This window comes from Carcharodon carcharias, chromosome 3, assembly GCF_017639515.1.
Source record: "Carcharodon carcharias isolate sCarCar2 chromosome 3, sCarCar2.pri, whole genome shotgun sequence".
Classification (NCBI taxonomy): Eukaryota; Metazoa; Chordata; class Chondrichthyes; order Lamniformes; family Lamnidae; genus Carcharodon; species Carcharodon carcharias.
Window position 1 is genome coordinate 68,024,678 of NC_054469.1, and position 19,374 is coordinate 68,044,051.

At 43.0% G+C, this 19,374-nt stretch overlaps 1 protein-coding gene across 3 annotated transcripts in view; it reads right to left on the minus strand.

Annotated features, from left to right (window-relative positions):
* rundc3b (RUN domain containing 3b) overlaps positions 1–19,374 on the minus strand; it is a 107,540-nt gene that overhangs the window by 62,405 nt on the left and 25,761 nt on the right. For 2 of the 3 annotated variants that reach the window (XM_041183180.1, XM_041183182.1), the window contains exon 2: positions 8,561–8,676. The exons of the other annotated variant lie outside the window; for it this stretch is intronic. In XM_041183180.1, the coding sequence (XP_041039114.1) occupies positions 8,561–8,676 (116 nt within the window). The remainder of the gene's footprint in view (positions 1–8,560; positions 8,677–19,374) is intronic. 3 annotated transcript variants of the gene reach the window in all.

Sequence of the window (19,374 nt, forward strand, 5' to 3'; positions counted from 1 at the left end):
GGCACACCTTTGCTGTGTGGCTTTCAATAAACATAAAATATTCATTTGCGGGATGATGCTGGCAAGGCCAGTGTTTATTGCTCATCCCTGGTTACTAGTTTCAATACAACAGAACACGTTGCTCAGGAAAACTTTGCAGAAGATTGCCAAGATTGTGTTATTTTGAACAATTGCTGGCTATTTCTGCACAACAGAGCTAATCTCTGCTGAAGATACAAAAGTAATTTTTTGAATATTTGAATTTGCGAAATCTTTATTTCAATTCGAGGCTTAATTCTGTATATATGTTGAGATAAGAGTGATGTTACAGACGGGGGAAGAGATAGACTGAAACCCCTAATTCTCATTCCCTTCTGACGATAATCAGTGTAGTTTAATTTTAATAAAGTTGATGTGTTTTCCCAAACTCTCCACCACCCCCACTCCCCACCTGTTAGTGTGCAGTCAAAGTAAAAGTCACCAGAGGCAGACTTTCATGGATTTGAACAGAAGCATTGCTTAGTAACACACAGACCCCGAAAAGACCTACTGCTATGTCAATTACACAAGACACGACCATGAAAGGTGAGGACAGTTCCCTGAGCTGATGAATCAGTGCTCCTCTACGTTGGATACCACTTGGATGAAGTACTGAGGCTGGCAAGAGCACAGAATGTACTCTCAATGGGGGACTTCAATGTCCACCACCAAAAGTGGATCAGTGGCAGCACTACTGACCAAGCCCTAAATAGCATAGCTGCTATAATGGGTCTGTGATAGGTTTTGAGGGAGATGAACAACAGGGGAAAAACCAACGTGACCTGGTCCTCGCCAATCTCTGCCACAGATGCATCTGTCCATGACAGTATTGGTCGGAGTGAGCACCGCACAGTCACTGAGGAGAGGAAGTCAGTCTTCACATTGAGGACACCCTCAATCATGTTGTCTGGCACTACCACTGTTCTAAACGGGATAAATATTGAACAGATCTGGCAACTCAAAACTGGGCATCCATGATGCGCTGTGAGCCATCAGCAGAACTGTATACAACCACCATCTGTAACCTCATGGCCAGACATATCCCCCGCTCTACTATTACCATCAAACCAGGGATCAACCCTGGTTCAATGAAGAGTGCAGGAGGGCATGCCAGGAGCAACACCAGGCATACCTAAAAATGAGGTGTCAACCTAGTGAAGCTACAGCACGTGACTACTTGCGTGCCAAAAAGTGGAAACAACACGTGATAGACAAAGCTAAGTGATCCCACAACCAACAGATTAGATCTAAAGCTCTGCAGTCCTGTCTCATCCAGTCATGAATAACAGTGGTCAATTAAAAAACTCACTGGAGATGGGGGCTCCACGAATATCCCCATCCTTAATGATGGGGGAGCCCAGCACAGCAGTGCAAAAGACAAGATTAAAGGATTTGCAATAATATTCAGCCAGAAATGCGAGTGGATGATCCATCTTGGCCTCCTCCTGAGGTACCCAGCATCACAGATGCCAGTCTTCAGCCAATCGAATTCACTCTATGTGGCATCAAGAAACGGCTGAAGGCACTGGATGCTGCAAAGGCTACAGGCCCTGACAGCATTACAGCAATAATGAAGACTTGTGCTCCAGAACTTGCCATGCCCTTAACCATGCTGTTCCAGTGCAGTTACAGCACTGACATCTATCTGGCAATGTGGAATATTGCCCAGGTACCTCTCTCCCACAAAAAGCAGGACAAATCCAACCCAGCCAATTATCATCGCATCAGTCTACTCTTGACCATCAGCAAAGTGATGGAAGGTGCCATCTACAGTGCTATCAAGTGACACATACTCAGCAATAGCCTGTTCATTGATGCTCAGTTTGGGTTCCACCAGGCCCACTTAGCTCCTGACCTCATTACAGACTTAGAGAAAGTTGAGCCTGGAATGAGTGGGTTATCTCATGAGGAAAGGTTTGTCAGACTGGGCTTGTTTCCACTGGAGTTTAGAAGAGTGAGGGGTGATTGATTGACATATACAAGATCCTGAACGACCTTGACAAGGTGCATGTCAAAAGGATGTTTCCTCTTGTGGGTGAGTCCAGAAGTAGGGACCATGGTTTTAAAATTCGGAGTTGCCCTTTTAGGACAGAGGTGAGAATTTTTTTCTCTCAGAGGGTTGTACGACTTTGGAACGCTCTGCCTCAAAGTGGAGGAGGCAGGGCCATTGAATATTTTTAAGGCAGAGGTAGATAGATTTTTGCTAAGCAAGGGAATCAAAGGTTAGATGGAAATGTGGAAATTGACACACAAGAAGCTCAGCCATGATCTTATTGAAAGGTGGAACAAGCTCAATGAGCCAAATGATATGCTCCTGTTCCTATTCCTTGTGATCTTAAAGGAAAATAGGGGAAAACTCCCCACTGGTTGGAGTCATACCTAGCACAAAGGGAGATGGATGTGGTTTTTGAAGGTCAATCAGCCTAGTGCCAAGACATCACTGCAAGAGTTCCTCAGGGTAGCACCTTAGGCCTAACCACCTTCAGCTGCTTCATCAATGACCTCCCTTCCATCGTAAGCTCAGAAGTGGGGGTGTTCACTGATGATTTCACAATGTTCAGCACCATTTGCGACTCTCAGGTACTGAAGCAGTCCATGTCCAAATGCAGCAAGACCTGGACAATATCCAGACTTGGGCTGTTAAATGGCAAGTAACATTCGTGCCACTCAAGTGTCTAGAAATGACCATCCCCAACAAGAACAAATATAACTATCTACCTATGGCATTCAATGGCAGTACCATTGCTGAGTCCCACACTAATATCATCCTGGAGTTTACCATTAACCAGAAACTGAACTGGACTAGCCATATAAATACTGTGGCTACAAGACCAGGTCAGAGGCTAGGAATCATTACAGCCTTGGTTCAAACGTGGGCAAAACAGCTGAACTCCCAAAGTGAGGTGAAAGTGACTGCCTTTGACATCATGGCTGCATTTGACCGAGTGTGACATAAAGGAGCCCTAGCAAAACTGGAGTCAATGGGAATCAGGGGGAAAACTCTCCACTGATTGGAGTCAAACCTAGCACAAAGGAAGATGGTTGTGGCTGTCGGAGGTCAGTCATATCAGCTCCAGGACATCACTGCAGGAGTTCCTCAGGGTACTGTCCTTGGCCCAACCATCTTCAGCTGCTTCAATGACCTTCCTTCCATCATAAGGTCAGAAGTGGGGAGGTTCGCTGATGATTGCACAATGTTCAGCACCATTCGCGACTCCTCAGATACTGAAGCAGTCCATGTTCAAATGCAGCAATATCCAGGCTTGGGCTGATAAGTGGCAAGCAACATTTGCACCACACAAGTGTCAGGCAATGACCATATCTGACAAGAGAGAATCCAACCATCACCTCTTTATATTCAATGGCATTACCATCACTGAATCCCCCACTATCAACGTCCTGGGGGTTACCATTGATCAGAAACTGAACTGGACTGGCCATATAAATACTGTGACTGCAAGAGCAGGTCAGAGGCTAGGAATCATGTGACAAGTAACTGACCTCCTGACTCCCCAAAACCTGTCACTATCTGCAAGGCACAAGTCAGGAGTGTGATGGAATGCTCCCCATTTGCCTGGATGAGTGCAGCTTCCACAACACTCAAGAAGCTTGACACCGCCCAGGACAAAGCAGCCCGCTTGATTGGCACCACATCCACAAACATTCACTCCCTCCACCACTGATGAACTGTAGCAACGGTATGTACCATCTACAAGATGCATTGCAGGATTTCACCAACAGTCCTTAGAAAGCACCTTCCAAACCCATGACCACTACCACCTAGAAGGACAAGGGCAGCAGATAGATGGGAACACCACCATCTGTAAGTTCCCCTCCAAGTCATTCACCGTCCTGACTTGGAAATATATTGTCATTCCTTCACTGTTGCTGGGTCAAAATCCTGGAACTCCCTTCCTAACAGCACTGTGGGTGCACCTGCACCACATGGGTTGCACTGGTTCAAGAAGGCAGCTCACCACCACCTTCTCAACAGCAATTAGGGATGGGCAATAAATGCTGGCCCAGGCAGCAAAGCTCACATCCCATGAATGAAAGAAAAATAAATCTTGCGACAAGTAACTCACCTCCTGACTCCCCAAAGCTTATTCACCATCTACAAGGCACAAGTACTCCCCATCACAAAAATGTGACGTTGCCCATTTTGGCAGAAGCAAATAAAGCAGAATGTTATTTAAATGGAGAAAGACTACAGAATGCTGTGGTACAGAGGGATCTGGGTGTCCTCATGCATGAATCACAAAAAAGTTAACAAAGATACAGCACATAATTAGGAAGGCAAATAGAATATTGGTCCTTATTGTAAAGGGTCGAAGTATAAAAGTGGTGAAGTCTTGCTTCAACTGTACAGGGCATTGGTGAGCCCACACCTGGAGTGCTGTGTACACAGCTTTTCTCTCCTTTGTTTTCTCCCCATTGGTGAGACCAGGCCTGGAGAACCGTGTACACAGCTTTTCTCTTCTTACTTAAGGAAGGATATACTTTGCATTGGAAGCAGTTCAGAAGTTTGACTATGCCAATTCCTGGGATGAACGGGTTGCCTTATGAGAAAAAGTTGAACAAATTGAACTTATACTCATTGGAGCTCAGAAGAATGAGAGATGATCTTAATGAAACATTTAAGATTCTGAAGGGGTTTGACAGGATACATAATGAGGGATGTTTCCCTCTGTGGGGGAATCTAGAACTAAGGGGCACAATTGAAAAATGAGGGGTTTTCCATTTAATACAGATGGGGAGGAATTTCTTTGAGGAGGGTTGCTAGTCTTTGGAATTCTCTTCCACAGAGAGCAGTGGAGGCTGGGTCATTGAACATATTCAAGGCTGAGCTAGACAGATTTATGATCGATGAGGGAGTCGAGGATGAAGGGAGGCAGCTGTGAGAGTGGAGTGGAGTTAAGGCCACAGTCGGATCAACCAGGATCTTATTAAATGGCAGGGCCGGCTCAATGGGCCAAATGGCCTACTCCTGCTCCTATTTCTTATGATCTTATGACCACTGCAGCAACTCACCAAGGCTCCTTCAACAGCACCTTCCAAAACCATGACTTCTGAGGCCAAGAGTGTGATTGAGGACAACACCACCTTCAAGATCCCCAAGTTACACACAGTCTTGACTTGGAACTATATCACCGTTCCTTTACTGTCGCTAGATGAAAATCCTGGATCTCCATTTATAACTGTGTGTACCTGCGTCAGATGGACTGCAGTGGTTCAAGAGGGCAGCTCACCACCACTTTAAGGACAATTAGGGAAGTTCAACAAATGCTGGCTTAGCCAGTGATACTCTCATCCCGTGAATGAAAGAAAAAGTGTGTTATTTATAGTATATAGAACATTGCTATTAATATGTAATAAGCATCTTCCATTTCTGGCTTGAAATTGAGATATTTAATAAATCAACCATTATTGAAACCCGTTTAGATTCAGCATACATTCCTTCATCAGCAAGGTATTTATTTTATACGTTCTTTTTAAAACAGGCCACGATCATCCTGTCATGAAAACATGTTAGCCTTTTGCACAGCCTTGAAGTCATTTTTATGGATGCAGCAAGCAGACATTATTGCTACTTCCTCATTTTCTCTCACAAATTTAGCATCTGTTGCTAACTGTAAACCTTGAAAATCTAAAGACATGAAAAGTAGGGAAATTAAATTTAAGAAAAGAATGAAGGAAGTTATGAAACAAAGCAAATGAAACAGAGGGAAAAAATGGTTCGGACCAGTACTCTTATTTTCCTGTTTTTACTGGTGTTCCATTTTAAGGTATACAAGACCAGTTTGGACCAGTATTCTTATTTCCCAGTTTTTGTTGTTTTTTTTTCCTTTCTGTGAGTGAAAAGTATAAATTTACAAAGCTTGAATCCAATAACAAAAAGGATGTGAAAAGGTAAAAGGTAAACCAAATGTTGGCAGTTTCACTACAGTTTTAATGTTCAGGACAGAACATTGGGAAACAATTTGTATTTTTATAGCATGCCTCCTGTGGTCAGATATCTCAGTGTTTTGCAGGGCAATGGATAAACAGCAGCTAGCAGCTACCATGTATGCAAGGAAAACAAGACCAAGTGTGGTCAAGCAGAAAAGTAGTTGAGAGAGAGAGAGAGAGCACACCAGATGGTAGGGACATTAGAAGCAGCCAACAAAAGGTGGACAGGGGAACAAAGAACTTGGAATTCTTCGGCATCTTAGGTCAAGAGTGAATGCAGTGCCATGTGTCTAGAGATTGCTAAGGTATAGGTGAGGGGAAGTCCTAGATGCATGTGTAAGCAAGCATGGAGATCTTTCACTGGCTAAAGGAGGAGAGAGAGAGCTCGGTGTCATTGATGGAAGGTCAAGAATCATTGCCATTCAGCTGAACATTTTTTGGATCTGGATCTTGTCTGGTTTTGAAAGAATTGAATATTTGCACAGGCATTGAGCATATTTGGTGTCAGGCAGATGATAGCTTGGGTGGAGTAGTCCACTAACAGCACAAGCACAGCTTTGAAGGCCGCTTTGTAATCCATCTTGATCATGTGACAGCACCAGTAGAGGACCCATGGCAAAAGCCAGACTGTACTTGTTTCCAGGATGCTCTCACTGCTGCCAGAGTGGGATGCCAGATAGGAGAGTGCTGTCTCCTCCAGTCAACTGGGAATGGATTGAAAGCAAGCATCAAATTATCTCATTTGGACTGTTAGGCCCGCTATCCTGCAGATCAGTAGTTATGTTGAACTAGTGCCTTATTTTGGTGGGGTGGCAGTAATGGCCATGTATGTTGGTGCAGTATCTCATGATGGCAGCATATACAAACCCTTCTCTAGCCTCCTCCAAAACCTGCCCATGAAGGCACAATAGTCAATAGATTGTACTGCACACGCAGCAGTATAAGAAGCCCAGTCTGTAGCAATGCTATTTTAGTGTTTAGTTGCCCTACAGCAACAGAGTAGTTACTTCTATAGAGGTGCAGCGTCTCAAAACTGGCCATCTGAAAACCGGAGATACCCGAAAACCAGACATTTTAATAAGCTGCCATGCATGAATTTTACTTCTTATCAAATGAGTAATATAACTTACCGGCTTGCTCATGTAGGTGCTGCATCAGCATGCCAGACTAGTTATCGGCTTCGCACACTGGTCTTTTCCCACACTCTGAGTGGTCCAAGCCACCCTTGACACTACCCGACCAGAAACTGGCGAGATCTGAAATCTGGCACAGACTGTCCCAAGGTTGCCAGTTTTAACACATTGTACCTGTACTGCCTTAAAGGCAGCCTGGTCCAGCAACCATTCAGCCATATGAGCAAGCTTAGAAGGGAGCTTGCTATGATTCACACAGGTAGATCTAGTCAGAAAATCCAGCCTCAGAAGTAATGTAAAAGAGAGGCATCCGAGACAATTACAGTTTAGCATCCTACACTAGAAATGAGCTTATATGTAAACGTTTACATATCTTCAGCCTATTTCACTTTTCAAATTGCAAACACTCAAATAAATTGTTTAAAAAAAACATTAATGAGTAATATCAACATGCGGCATTTGTTGAGTTGTTCACTGGCAACATTATCAAGTACATCTCAGCACTGAGAAGCACCATCAGCTTCCGAAATCTGTTTTCATCCTATAGATGGAATGCACCCATTCCCCTTCTGCATGAGGAAATAAAGACACTTAGAAGGAAAAGGGTTATTGTCAGGCATGTTTTGTTTCCCCCCAAACATTACTGGATAAAGAAACTTGACTAATAAGACGACAGCAAACATGTTACTGTCAGGAATGAAGTTAAATTCCAAGTTACTGTGCTGTTAGCTTGAGCACATTTAAAACTAGTTTCAGGCAAGTAGTCTCATCTTGCTGTACTTTTCTGGCCAGCACATGTAAAGCTCAGCAATTGCTCTAGCATTCCTTTTCCTACATTCACACTGAGCGTTCTGATTCCCTCCAAAACTTGGGACTGTCATAGGTACATCCATAACTCAAAGTACACACAGGCATCAGCAGATACAGAGGCACAAACAGTTACACTCTGGACTTTAGAGGAAATATGAAAGTTGGTGGGCAAGGGCAATACATCTAAATCAGAACAGAAAAAATCTGTCCAATTTTGACAAAACCTACAACTTGCCTTGCAGAATAACTTCCAAAATATTTTGCTTCCATTTCCTGCTTGCACCAGCTGGAAATGGAACATTGGGCATTAGTCAGTGTAACTGTTTGTTTCATGTGCTACCCATCGCCTAGAATTTGTCATTTCTTATATGCCATCACGGAAATTCACAAAAGTAATGGGTTTGATTCAAGTTCAAGATTACTCAAATTTACAAACATTGTGAAATGTCAGAACATTGCAATATGTTACCAACGGCTCAAAATAAAAGTACCTGAATTTTTACTTAGGTGCCCATTCCAACAACTAGTAAACGTCATAAATCTATTAATCCCCACACCCGATCACACCTCAGGTGTTCATCATGAATTTGATAAACAAGTGTGACCTAGCAGGGTATTTCGCCATCTGTGCACAGAGCAGATAAGGCTACCTTTGAGACGATGACTCAGGACTTGTTCCAGAATAGCTGCAAAATTTGTAAATTCCGAACATGAGTCGTCAATGGTCTCAAAGCAGGAGCGGTCAATTAGTGTCTTTACAGAAAACCTGTAAAATAAAAAGAACACAGGTAAAAACATGCATCAGGAAAAGATTCAAATACAGCAGCTGTGAAAAGATAAAAGTGCTCAAAGTAACAACAAAGGGTGACATATCCCAACAGCTGGGTGTTTAAGCTGACACTCAGCTGCTTAGCAGTTCATTAGCGAAAGAAAAAAAATTAGTGGAATTGGAGATCGCAAGTATCAGACACGCAGATCAATTAGAAAGTGGGACTAGAGTCTGCCAAGACTAGACATTTCTTCTGCCTACCTTGGTTCTGAATGGAGGAAACAGGAAGAAGCATTTTTAAAAAGACTTAATGGTTTGAGAGTCACAGTTTCAGCTTTCAACACATTCAAGAGTGGAGAAAATTGGGGGTGAGAAAAGGAAAGCAAAACCAAAGAGCCCAGGAATTTTCTCGAGTAAAGGTCAAGCTAAGAGTAATAAGAGAAATCCTATGTCTACGGCCAAATAAAACTTTCCTGTTGTCTTCTTTGCCGGGTCTGGGTTTTGTTCCCAGCATTCTATCAATGTGAAACAGCGGCAAGAGTTAGTATTAGATCATCTCTAGATTTTGTTTCAACGAGTGATTTCTGCAACAAGTACATAGAATGCAACAAGCACTGAAAAGGAGGATCTCCCACAAATTATACAAAGTGATCTCGTCAGGGAAATAAACATTCCCTTTAAAATAAAAACAAAAATAGCTGGAAAACTCTGCAGGTCTGACAGCATCTGCCGAGAGGAACACAGTTAACAATTCAAGTCCGAATGACTCTTCATCATAGTTTTTCCAACTATTTTTGTTTTTGTTTCAGATTTCCAGCATCCGCAGTAAATAGCTTTTATATCCCCTTTTAAAATGGTCATTATCAGGGCCACTGATTTACAGTGGCTGAACGGTCTGTTTTTAGTTCATTGGATTTTTTAAAAAAAAACTCCTATTTTTGAGATTCCAGATGCGCTGAAAGCTACAAACAACAAGATTGCCCAATTCTAGACAATTTACCAAATAAATATTCATAAATTTTAGATAAAGATAATCCAGCTCAAGAATACAGGGCTAGCCAAGAATCAAAGCAGTAATGAAATGATTGGAAATTCCAAACAAATTTCTCTAGGATTTACAATAATGCCTCGCAATATCCAAAATGACAAAAGGATAATTGCACAGGTACTTGTTTATCAAGATAGTGGGAGTGGGTGTTGAGAGAAAGTGGGGGCACGGGGTGAAAACTGGAAGAGAATGTGAACAATATTACTGCTATATTGGCAGAACCAGACAACACAAACATGATGGGCTAAACAAACTACTAAAATAAGGCAAAAGCAAAATACTGCAGATGCTGGAAATCTGAAATAAAAATAAAAAATGCTGGGAATACTCAGGTTAGGCAGCATCTGTGGAGAGAGAAACTGTGTTAACGTTTGACCTTTTGTTAGAACTGGGGAAAGGTTGGAAATGTAGGATTTAAGCAAGTCCAGATGCAATGAAAGGGGATAGTGAGGAAAAAAGAAGAGCTGTGACAGGATTGCAGGCAGGGGAGATTATATATCAAAAGGGATGATGGTGCAAAAATCAAAGGAGTTGGTAATGGGAAAGTAAAGAAACAAATGATAGGTCTGGAGGTGTAAATGGGAATAGCAGATTCAACACCAAAAGCTGCTATTTGAAAAACGGGGATGGGGTAAGATCTATATCCCCTGGAGTTTAGAAGAATGAGAAATGATCACTTTGAAACCATATAAAATTCTCAAGGGATTTGACAGGCTAGATGCTGAGAAAAGGTTAAGCAATACACAGGGTCACAGTCTCACAATAAGGGATTGGTCCTTTAGAACTGGGGTGAGGAGATATTTCTTCACCCAAAGAGTTGTGAACCTTTGGAATTTTCTATCCCAGAGGGTTACAAACGTCTGTCGTTGAGTATATTCAAGATAGAGGTCAGGAAGGTAGAGTTGAGGTAGAAAGATCAGCCATGATCTTGACGAATGGCTGAGCAGGCTCAAAGGGTCAAGTGGTTTACTGCAGCTTCTATTACTTATGTTCCTTTGATTTGAAATGATTGAATTCATTAAGTCTGGAAAGCCACAAATTACCTAAGCAAAAGCTATTTTTAGAGCTTTTGTTGAGCTTCATTGGAATAGTGCAGGAGGCTGAAGACAAAAAGATCAAAGTGGGAGTGGGGCAGAGGATTAAAATGGCAGCCAGGAGCTCTAGGTACGCTGACAGGCTGAATGGACAAGTTCTTAAAGTTATCATCCATGTGGTCTCCTTAATGTGGACAAGACCGTACTAATATCAGGTGCAATTTAAAGGCTATATGTAGCTTCCATAATGCAGCAAGAAAGAAGCAATTACTGATCGGCTGATGGAAAATCAAGCATATTGCCTTAATTTCGCTCTGCCATGTTGTTGTGTGACCTCGCTCTTCCTTATCAAGAAAAAATGGCTAACTCCCATGGAGGAATAAAGGGAACATAATTGAAAAACATTAACATAGGATGTGATGTATCCAGTAATTCTGCAGGTAATGCGTAATTCAGCAATACAAGATGAATGGACTGGAAACGGCAAAAGCGCATAGTTAAAGCCAGGGATACTAATTTTGTTTATTTCAGTGTTGACCTTGGGAGCAAAAAGGAGGCATGGCTCCTACCCGATAACCAGGCTTTGAGATTTTAAAATTTGCTTTCTTTTCCTGAATTCATTCCAAGCTGGACCAAAATTTGCAATCAAAATAACAGCGAGTTAAAGGCACATGCTCTTTTTTGCATCCAAAAAAAAAATTGAGGGTTTTTTAGCAAGTTAAAGTTATGGTTTGAGTTGCAAAGTATACAAAATGCTGGAAGATTTACATTTTTCTGCTGTTAAACTCAAAAGATTGGATTTCATTGCCAACTTCCCCATGAATGTCAATGTACACCATAAATACAAATTAAACCTGTAAAGTTAGGGCTGGTATTTCACAACGTAAAGACCTATTTAATTACAAGATTTATACTCCTGCAATATACTCAACCTTGGGAGGTCCAAAATGGAAACAATTGAAACAGTGGAGTCTCACTCCTGCTTGTAATAAATTGTTTCTAAAGATTTTTAAAATGCTATATTTTTCTTACGTTTTGTTTCTGCATTTTTCCCTGTTTTCTCCTAACCTACATTTCCTGTCTCTACTTCTCTGCATTTAATTTAACTTTAATTCACCTTTTTTCCCTTCTCAGTCCTTGCCATTTCTTTCTCTATCCTTAAATTTCATTGGTTAAGAAGATAGACTCCTGGTCCCATTGCTCACTGAGGTCCTAGATGCCCATTGACCTCACTACACCTTCATCAATTCGCACTTCCAGCATGTTGAAGAACAAAATATTTTCAAACTTACAGGTGAAGAAAAAAATATTCAACGCATGGAGCATGCCACAAGTTTCACTGCCCCAGAAAATTCTAGGCCCATGTAAAATCAGCTGCAAGCAAATAACACATCGAATCAAAAATAAAACCAAATGCTTGGAAAGGAAAAAAATTGGGTTTACATAAAAATTGTAACATAGACAAGGCTATTTGCCCCAAATACCTTATCTCACCCTACTCCAAGTTCAACATTCTAATCACACTCTGGGTAAATAAATTTCTTGAAATCCTTATTAGATTTATTTATTTTTTATTCATTCGTGAGATGTGGGCATCGCTGGCTAGGCTAATTGTTCTCGTTAAGAGAGCATTTAAGAGTCACATGAAGGCCACAGGTAAAGGCAGATTTCCTTCCTTAAAGAGGATTAGTGAACCAGATGGGTTTTATGACAATCAAGATGGTTTCATAGTAATCATTAGATTTTTAATTCCAGATTTTTATTGAATTCAAATTCTACCATTTGCCATAATGGGATTCAAACCTGGGTTCCCAGAGCATTACCCTGGGTCTCTGGATCACTAGTCCAGCAACAATACCACTATCCCACCACCTTCCTGTAAAGTGAGTAAAACAAAGTAAATAAGAAATGCTCACAACTATCTTTACAAAATACAATAAAGGAGTTGCCACATATCATTTGTGACTTGCTTCCTATGGAACTTGGTTCAGCATTCTGCAAATGACTGGAGCAACCAGTCAGTACAGGGGGAAGATGCAATAATGAGCATCTGCAGGGACCACCCCAAATCGCTAATTTCCCCATTTAGCCAAAAATTGGTCTATGCTTTTGGCATTCTCATTGAACTAATGGCATCCTCGGCCAGCCTAACTGAATTTTTGCATCAAATTTAGACAAAAACATAATGTTTAGCCAAATAGTTTATTAATAAGGCATGATCCCCTAAATAGCCTGAAGAACCCTCTTAAAGGGCTGCTTTACTTTTGAGGGCAACTCTGCTGAAGACTGACTACTGTGCAAAGGTTTCAAGAACTGTAAGAACTTCCCTATAATTGAGAGCCTAGAGGTAGTGGAGATCAGGAAAGTGGCTATGTTTGAGCTGATGGAAGTCTTTGTAATAAAACAACCATGAAGCAGACATGGCAAGAGGTGGAAAACACTGAATTGTCCATTAGAGGAAATACACAAAGTATTCTCATGACTGAAGAAGGGTGTCATAAAGGAGTTAATAAGTATTGCCCACTGAAAGAAAAGACATGTCTATTCTGCATTTATATTAGTCATACAGCCTCTGGCATACTCCCACATCAGTAATGTAGCATGCAAAGCAACATGCCCACTCTTCATATCTCACACTGCACGATCTATGATCCCAGTGAAGCGGCAACTCCAACTTGGTGGCAAGCAAAGAGAAAGGCTTTCTTTCACAGAACAGTTGCATGTTTTTTCACCCACTCAACTCCTCAAAATGATTTGCATTCTTTCCACTTTCTTTCACACCAAATAGAACACAGACTGGCTATACCAAGTCTTTCTTCACTGCTTAAGCAAAATTCTCTCAAATGCTTTGTTTGGTAGGAGAGGCTGAGTGAATGCATGGCAGATGCAGTATAATATGGATAAATGTGAGGTTATCCATTTTGGTAGCAAAAACAGGAAGGCAGATTATTATCTGAATGGCTATAAGTTGAGAGAGGGGAATGTGCAACGAGACCTGGGTGTCCTTGTACACCAGTCACTGAAGGTAAGCATGCAGGTGCAGCAGGCGGTAAAGAAAGCAAATGGTATGTTGGCCTTCATAGCCAGAGAATTTGAGTACAGGAACAGGAATATCTTGCTGCAATTGTACAGGGCCTTGGTGAGACCACACCTGGAATATTGTGTGCTGTTTTGGTCTCCTTATCTGAGGAAGGATGTACTTGCTATAGGGGGAGTGCAGTGAAGGTTTACCAGACTGATTCCTGGGATGGTGGCACTGACATATGAGGAGAGATTGAGTCGATTAGGATTATATTTGCTGGAGTTCAGAAGAATGAGGGGGGATCTCATAGAAACCTATAAAATGCTAACAGGACTAGACAGGGTAAATGTAGGAAGGTTATTCCCGATGCTCGGAGAGTCCAGAACCAGGGGTCACAGTCTGAGGATATGGGATAGACCATTTAGGACTGAGATGAGGAGAAATTTCTTCACCCAGAGAGTGGTGAGCCTGTGGAATTTGTTACCACAGAAGGTAGTTGAGACCAAAACATTGTATGCTTTCAAGAAGGAATTAGACATAGCTCTTGGGGTGAAAGGGATCAAAGAGTATGGAGAGAAAGCGGGAGCAGGCCACTGAGTTGGATGATCAGCCATGATCATGATGAATAGCGGAGCAGGCTTGAAGGGCCGATTGGCCTACTCCTGCTCCTAGTTTCTATGTTTCTAGAAGGCAGTCCTGAGCATTTATATGAGGACTCAAGCTGGGGAAGATCAGCTAAGCGGAGAATATTTCATTTTCCCCACCTGTCTTGCCTTCTCTATGTTGAGCAGCATCTACTGTTTCCCTGAAATTCTACTAGATCCTGCTCAGCAAGTGGTTGTCACATGTTGCAAATGGCACCCAATTAGCCCATTTTCCCTCCATGTTCCTCCTCATAATAGCAGTACGGGAAATAATAGCCCCTGTGGTGCATATACCACAGAATGGAAAAGAAGTGAAGGCACTAAGTATTGGAACCAATACTGAATGAATCGGCAATTTTGAGCTGCAAAAAGGAGCAAGTCCTAAGGGAGGAGAGTTTTATCAAGAAGTTCTCCCTTGGTGGCCTTTAACTACACTTTCACTTGGCTACATCATCCAGCAAGCGACACTGCTTTTAGAGTCAGTAATTCAGAGAGGTGGGCCACTGGCATTAAAAAAGGCTCATAGAACATTTTAGTGTAAAGAGCAAATTAAATCATTTTATGTGAGGTAGGCAGGATCATAGCCAGACATAAATGTCAACAGGGTTTACCTTATAAAACAGCAGGGCTTCAGGACTGGTCCCCACCAGCCCATTTTCCCATTCCAACCATCCTAAATCTGCCAAAGGACAGAAAGTAAATGAGGCAAAAATCTACCCAAAAGGCAATAGTTAAATGCCAGTTCTTTCTATAATCCTAAAGTTAGGAGGTTTATGGATAAGTTCCAAAAGGCACTATTTAATGCCAGATCCTGGGCATTGGGAAAGTTAATCTCAGAGACAAGAAAAAAATCCTCTTTCATCTGCACCATGAGCACATTTGTTAACATGAAGTAAAATAAAATGGAAACAGAAAAGATTTCTGTGCCATTGGCACCAACCTCCACAAATGAAAAAGGAAAAGAAAATGGAGCAATTATATAGAAGGATTGGAGAAGAAAAAATAACATTTCTAAATAAAATTATGACTTTATAGACTAAGATTTTAAAATAGCAGTTCTGAAAATTTGTATTTCAGGACATTACATCCATGGTCACACACTGCATGCACAAAATTGTTGCATTGGGATGTTAAAAAAGGCTGGCTGGCATTTTTATTCTTCTGTAAAAATACGTGATTCAGTCTATTAATTCGTCAACTGCAGGTTAAAGAAATAAGCTTTAGGATATATGAATCACTCAGTATTAGAAGTGGATATTTGTGACTTTCTCTGGTAAATTTATAATACACTCCACTCCATTGTTTTCACAATTGAAATACCAATCAAACGCTTTCAAGCCCTTCGAGAGTGGATAGTAACCTAATTATTGAACATGCAACAATCTAACTTCTCACCCAAGTGCCGGTATTACTAACTGTGCAGTGTTATGCCCAGTTCTAGTTTCAATATTAATACAACTGAAACATAGAGGCCAATGAAATGGTCAGAGTAGTAGTAATTTTGCAATGTGTACAGATTCCAATATCATTCTGGCAATAATTAACCCTTCTAGAGAATGTGTCCAGTTTCTAACGTAGCTTAGAAAAAGCTATTTGTATAGATACAGAATCCATTGTGGTTTCAAACTAGTTGTGTAACTCTAATTTTAGGCAGGAAATATGTAAAAGCAGCAGAGTAAATGTTTCTCTCAAGTTAGAGGTTAATTTTTCTACCTAGGCAAGTGCATGTCATGACCTGTCTCGGGACAATCTGCTTTCACCTCCTCAATCATGATTGCACTTGCCTAGTGGTCTTTTGAACTGAACTGATTTGATTGGAGTTCTGAAGACCATTCCCAGCAGAATCTTCAGACAGGGAAATCAAGTCTACCTTTAATAAATATCTAATAAACTCATTTGCATGTGGATTAGCTCTGATCGTTCACAATGGGGGAAAGCTCAAGAAATTCTAGTCCTGAAACACATCTAAAAATCAGAAAATTACACATAATACAATGGGGAAAGAAAGCAATAGATGTGTCTGACAGCAATGAATACCAATGTTATTGTCTACATGGAACGTTTGTGACCAGTTACAGCCACCTTTACACATAAAAACTCGCTCTATATGCGAAATTTTCTGTGCCCACTGGCAGCGGGCGTGATAGGTAGCGTGAGTGGAAAATATGGCGCGATTGGTTTTATGACAGCAGGAAGGCAGGTTGCGATTGTCCACTCAGCCTGCCGACAGAGGGCTGCATTGCCCGCCATCAGTTGTGGGGAACCTCATTGTAATTGTCAGACCATCCCACCAGGCTCTTGCACCCCTGCTGGATTATTCGTCCACATTGGTGGGAAAGCACGCCGACGTGTTTCAGAACAGAACAGAGGGGATGTGCACTTGGCAGCCTGCACTTTAGGTGAACTGAAAGTGAGTACACAGCAACGCTCTGCAGAACATGTCCGGATCACCTGTTGTTTTGCAGGCTTCAGGAGCGACAGGGGGTCGGGCTATGAGCTTACTGCCCACTCAAGAGGCATTGAAGTGCCACCAAGTTCTGCAGAGCTCTCTCGACCCCCTCCGTCAAACTGCCCACCTCCACACCCACCACCACACCCCCTCCCCTCCCCCACAACCCCAGCCCAGACTGCAAATCCATGAGCACTTTAGTAGACTGCAAAACAGCTAGAAGACTGCTAAAGCTGGCCATGGAGCAGTCACTTCTGGAGGTGCTCTTGCAATGTCACCAACTCGGTTTGGACCAGTCTCCCCCATGGTTCAAGCTAACAGGGCAGCCATACAGTGCACTAATGTCTAAGTGGTGGCCAGCACTCTCTGGGAAGCGTTAAGCAGCTGTCACACTTAACCAGGACAGGTTCTTAGTACACCCATGCTAACCACATGTCTCTCTCTCCCTTTCATCCCGCAGGAGGAGCACATCAGGATCATGGAGCCTAGTGAATTTGCTGTATGCTTGATGGCCTACAGAGAGTGAGAAAGACAGAGGAGAGAGTGACTGAGGCTCCTGGCTGTGCAGAGGCAGGAGAAGCAACCTCAGGAAGAAGGACCGGCTGGGGCTCCCGCACACGCTGCCCAAGAGCCACAGCAAGCTGTCACCAGTCAGCACCTAGTGACACCCAGGGTCTAAAGACACCACCTTTCATTCCTGCAGATGGCCAAGGACCAGTGTCACCAAAGAGTGCAAATGTCTTGGGAACTCGTCGCTCACATCTGCCAGTTACTGCAGGATATGGTGCCAGGGGACATGGAGGGCATCCTCTGCCAGTGGCTGTGAAAGTGGCCACAGTGCTCAATTTCTACTCCAGTGGCTCCTTTCAGGGCTCCACAGGTGACCTCTGTGGGATATCACAAGCCTCCACCCACAAATGAATCTATGAGGTCATGGATGCCATCCTTGCAAGGGCACACAACTTTGTGCATTTTACCCCGAACCAGGATAGCCAGGATGCAAGAGCGATTGGATTCGCCCAAATCTTGGGTTTCCCACAGATGCAAGGTGCATTTGACTGCGCTCATGTGGACTACATAAACCGCAAAGGCTTCCATTCGCTGAACGTGCAGCTTTTGTGCGATCACCAGAAATGCATCCTGCAGGTGTGTGCACGGTTTCCAGGGCATGTGCACGATGCCTACATCTCTGTCAGTCACAAGTACCTAGAGTCTTCTAGGGTCCACATAAGCTGCAGCGATGGCACCTCAGAGACAAGAGCTACCCACAGAGGCTGTGGCTGATGAAACCCATGCGGCAGCCTCAGACTACAGCAGAGCGATGCTATAATGAGGCTCATGCTGCAGCTCGCAACTTGATGGAGCAGACCATCGGGATGCTGAAGATGAGGTTCCTGTGCCTGGACCGGTCTGGTGAAACCCTGCAATATAGTCCGCAGAGGGTGTCACGCATCATCGTCACCTGCTGTGCCCTTTACAACCTGACACTCCAACGGGGAGAAGAGCTGGCTGAGGAGGAGATGGAGGAGCTGCACATCTCCTCTGATGAGGACAATGCTGATGGGAGGAGGCTGAGGAAGTCGTCGGAGGCAATGATGATGGGGATGAGGCCTTCCTTTGCACTGACTAGACGAGGCAGGCATGCTTGGGAGACCCTCATAGCTGCTAGATTGGTGGATGATGATGACGACATGCACTGAGGTGACCACATAGTTGCTCACTTCGTATTTGTAAAAGTTTGACTCTAGTCTGGCTTATTGCAGCATGAACACTCTCTGTGAGAATGCTCCTGTCATCGAGACACGGTGGAGGCCCTAATAATCACTCAATTGCAGACGGATGATGACAACATGCAGTGAGGACATTCCATAAATCTTCTCACAGCCTCTGAGAATGTCTAACTCCTGTCTGGCCGAGGGCAGCTCCTTTGTGCTCCATGATCAGGTCATATCTTAGGGACGCAGCCATGAAACTTTAGAAGCATCTGATGCTTTGTCCGCCATCAGCACCTGACCCCCTTCAGATGCTGGAGCACACATCAGTGGTCACAGATGCTGAAGAGATAGGATCCAGCCCCTCCTTAGGAGGTGCTGAGAGCACATCTAGAGAATGAGAGAACTCGCCTGCCCACTACATTCTGGCAGCAATGAAGTGCAGGCATCAGTAATGTCCCCAGAGAGTGAGAGGCCGGATCACTTTGATCTCTAGGCTGCACAGAGCACAGGGAAGAGGCTTTGGACTGAGACGCCTGCCTTTTATCTTGTGCAGAAAGGTTTCACATCTGAGTGACAAGAACACTGCTCAACAGAACAAGAAGCCATAGGCAAGGAGACATTCTTGGGAGTTTATTGACAACAGTGAACAGTACGTACAAGTGATTAACACCCATGCCCAGGCTGTGCAACCAATTTTCCTTAACTGCCCTAACCCTATGTCTTGGTGCTCCCCAATCATCCACAGAGGAGGTGGAGGCAGCCTGCTGACTGAAATGCTGTCTG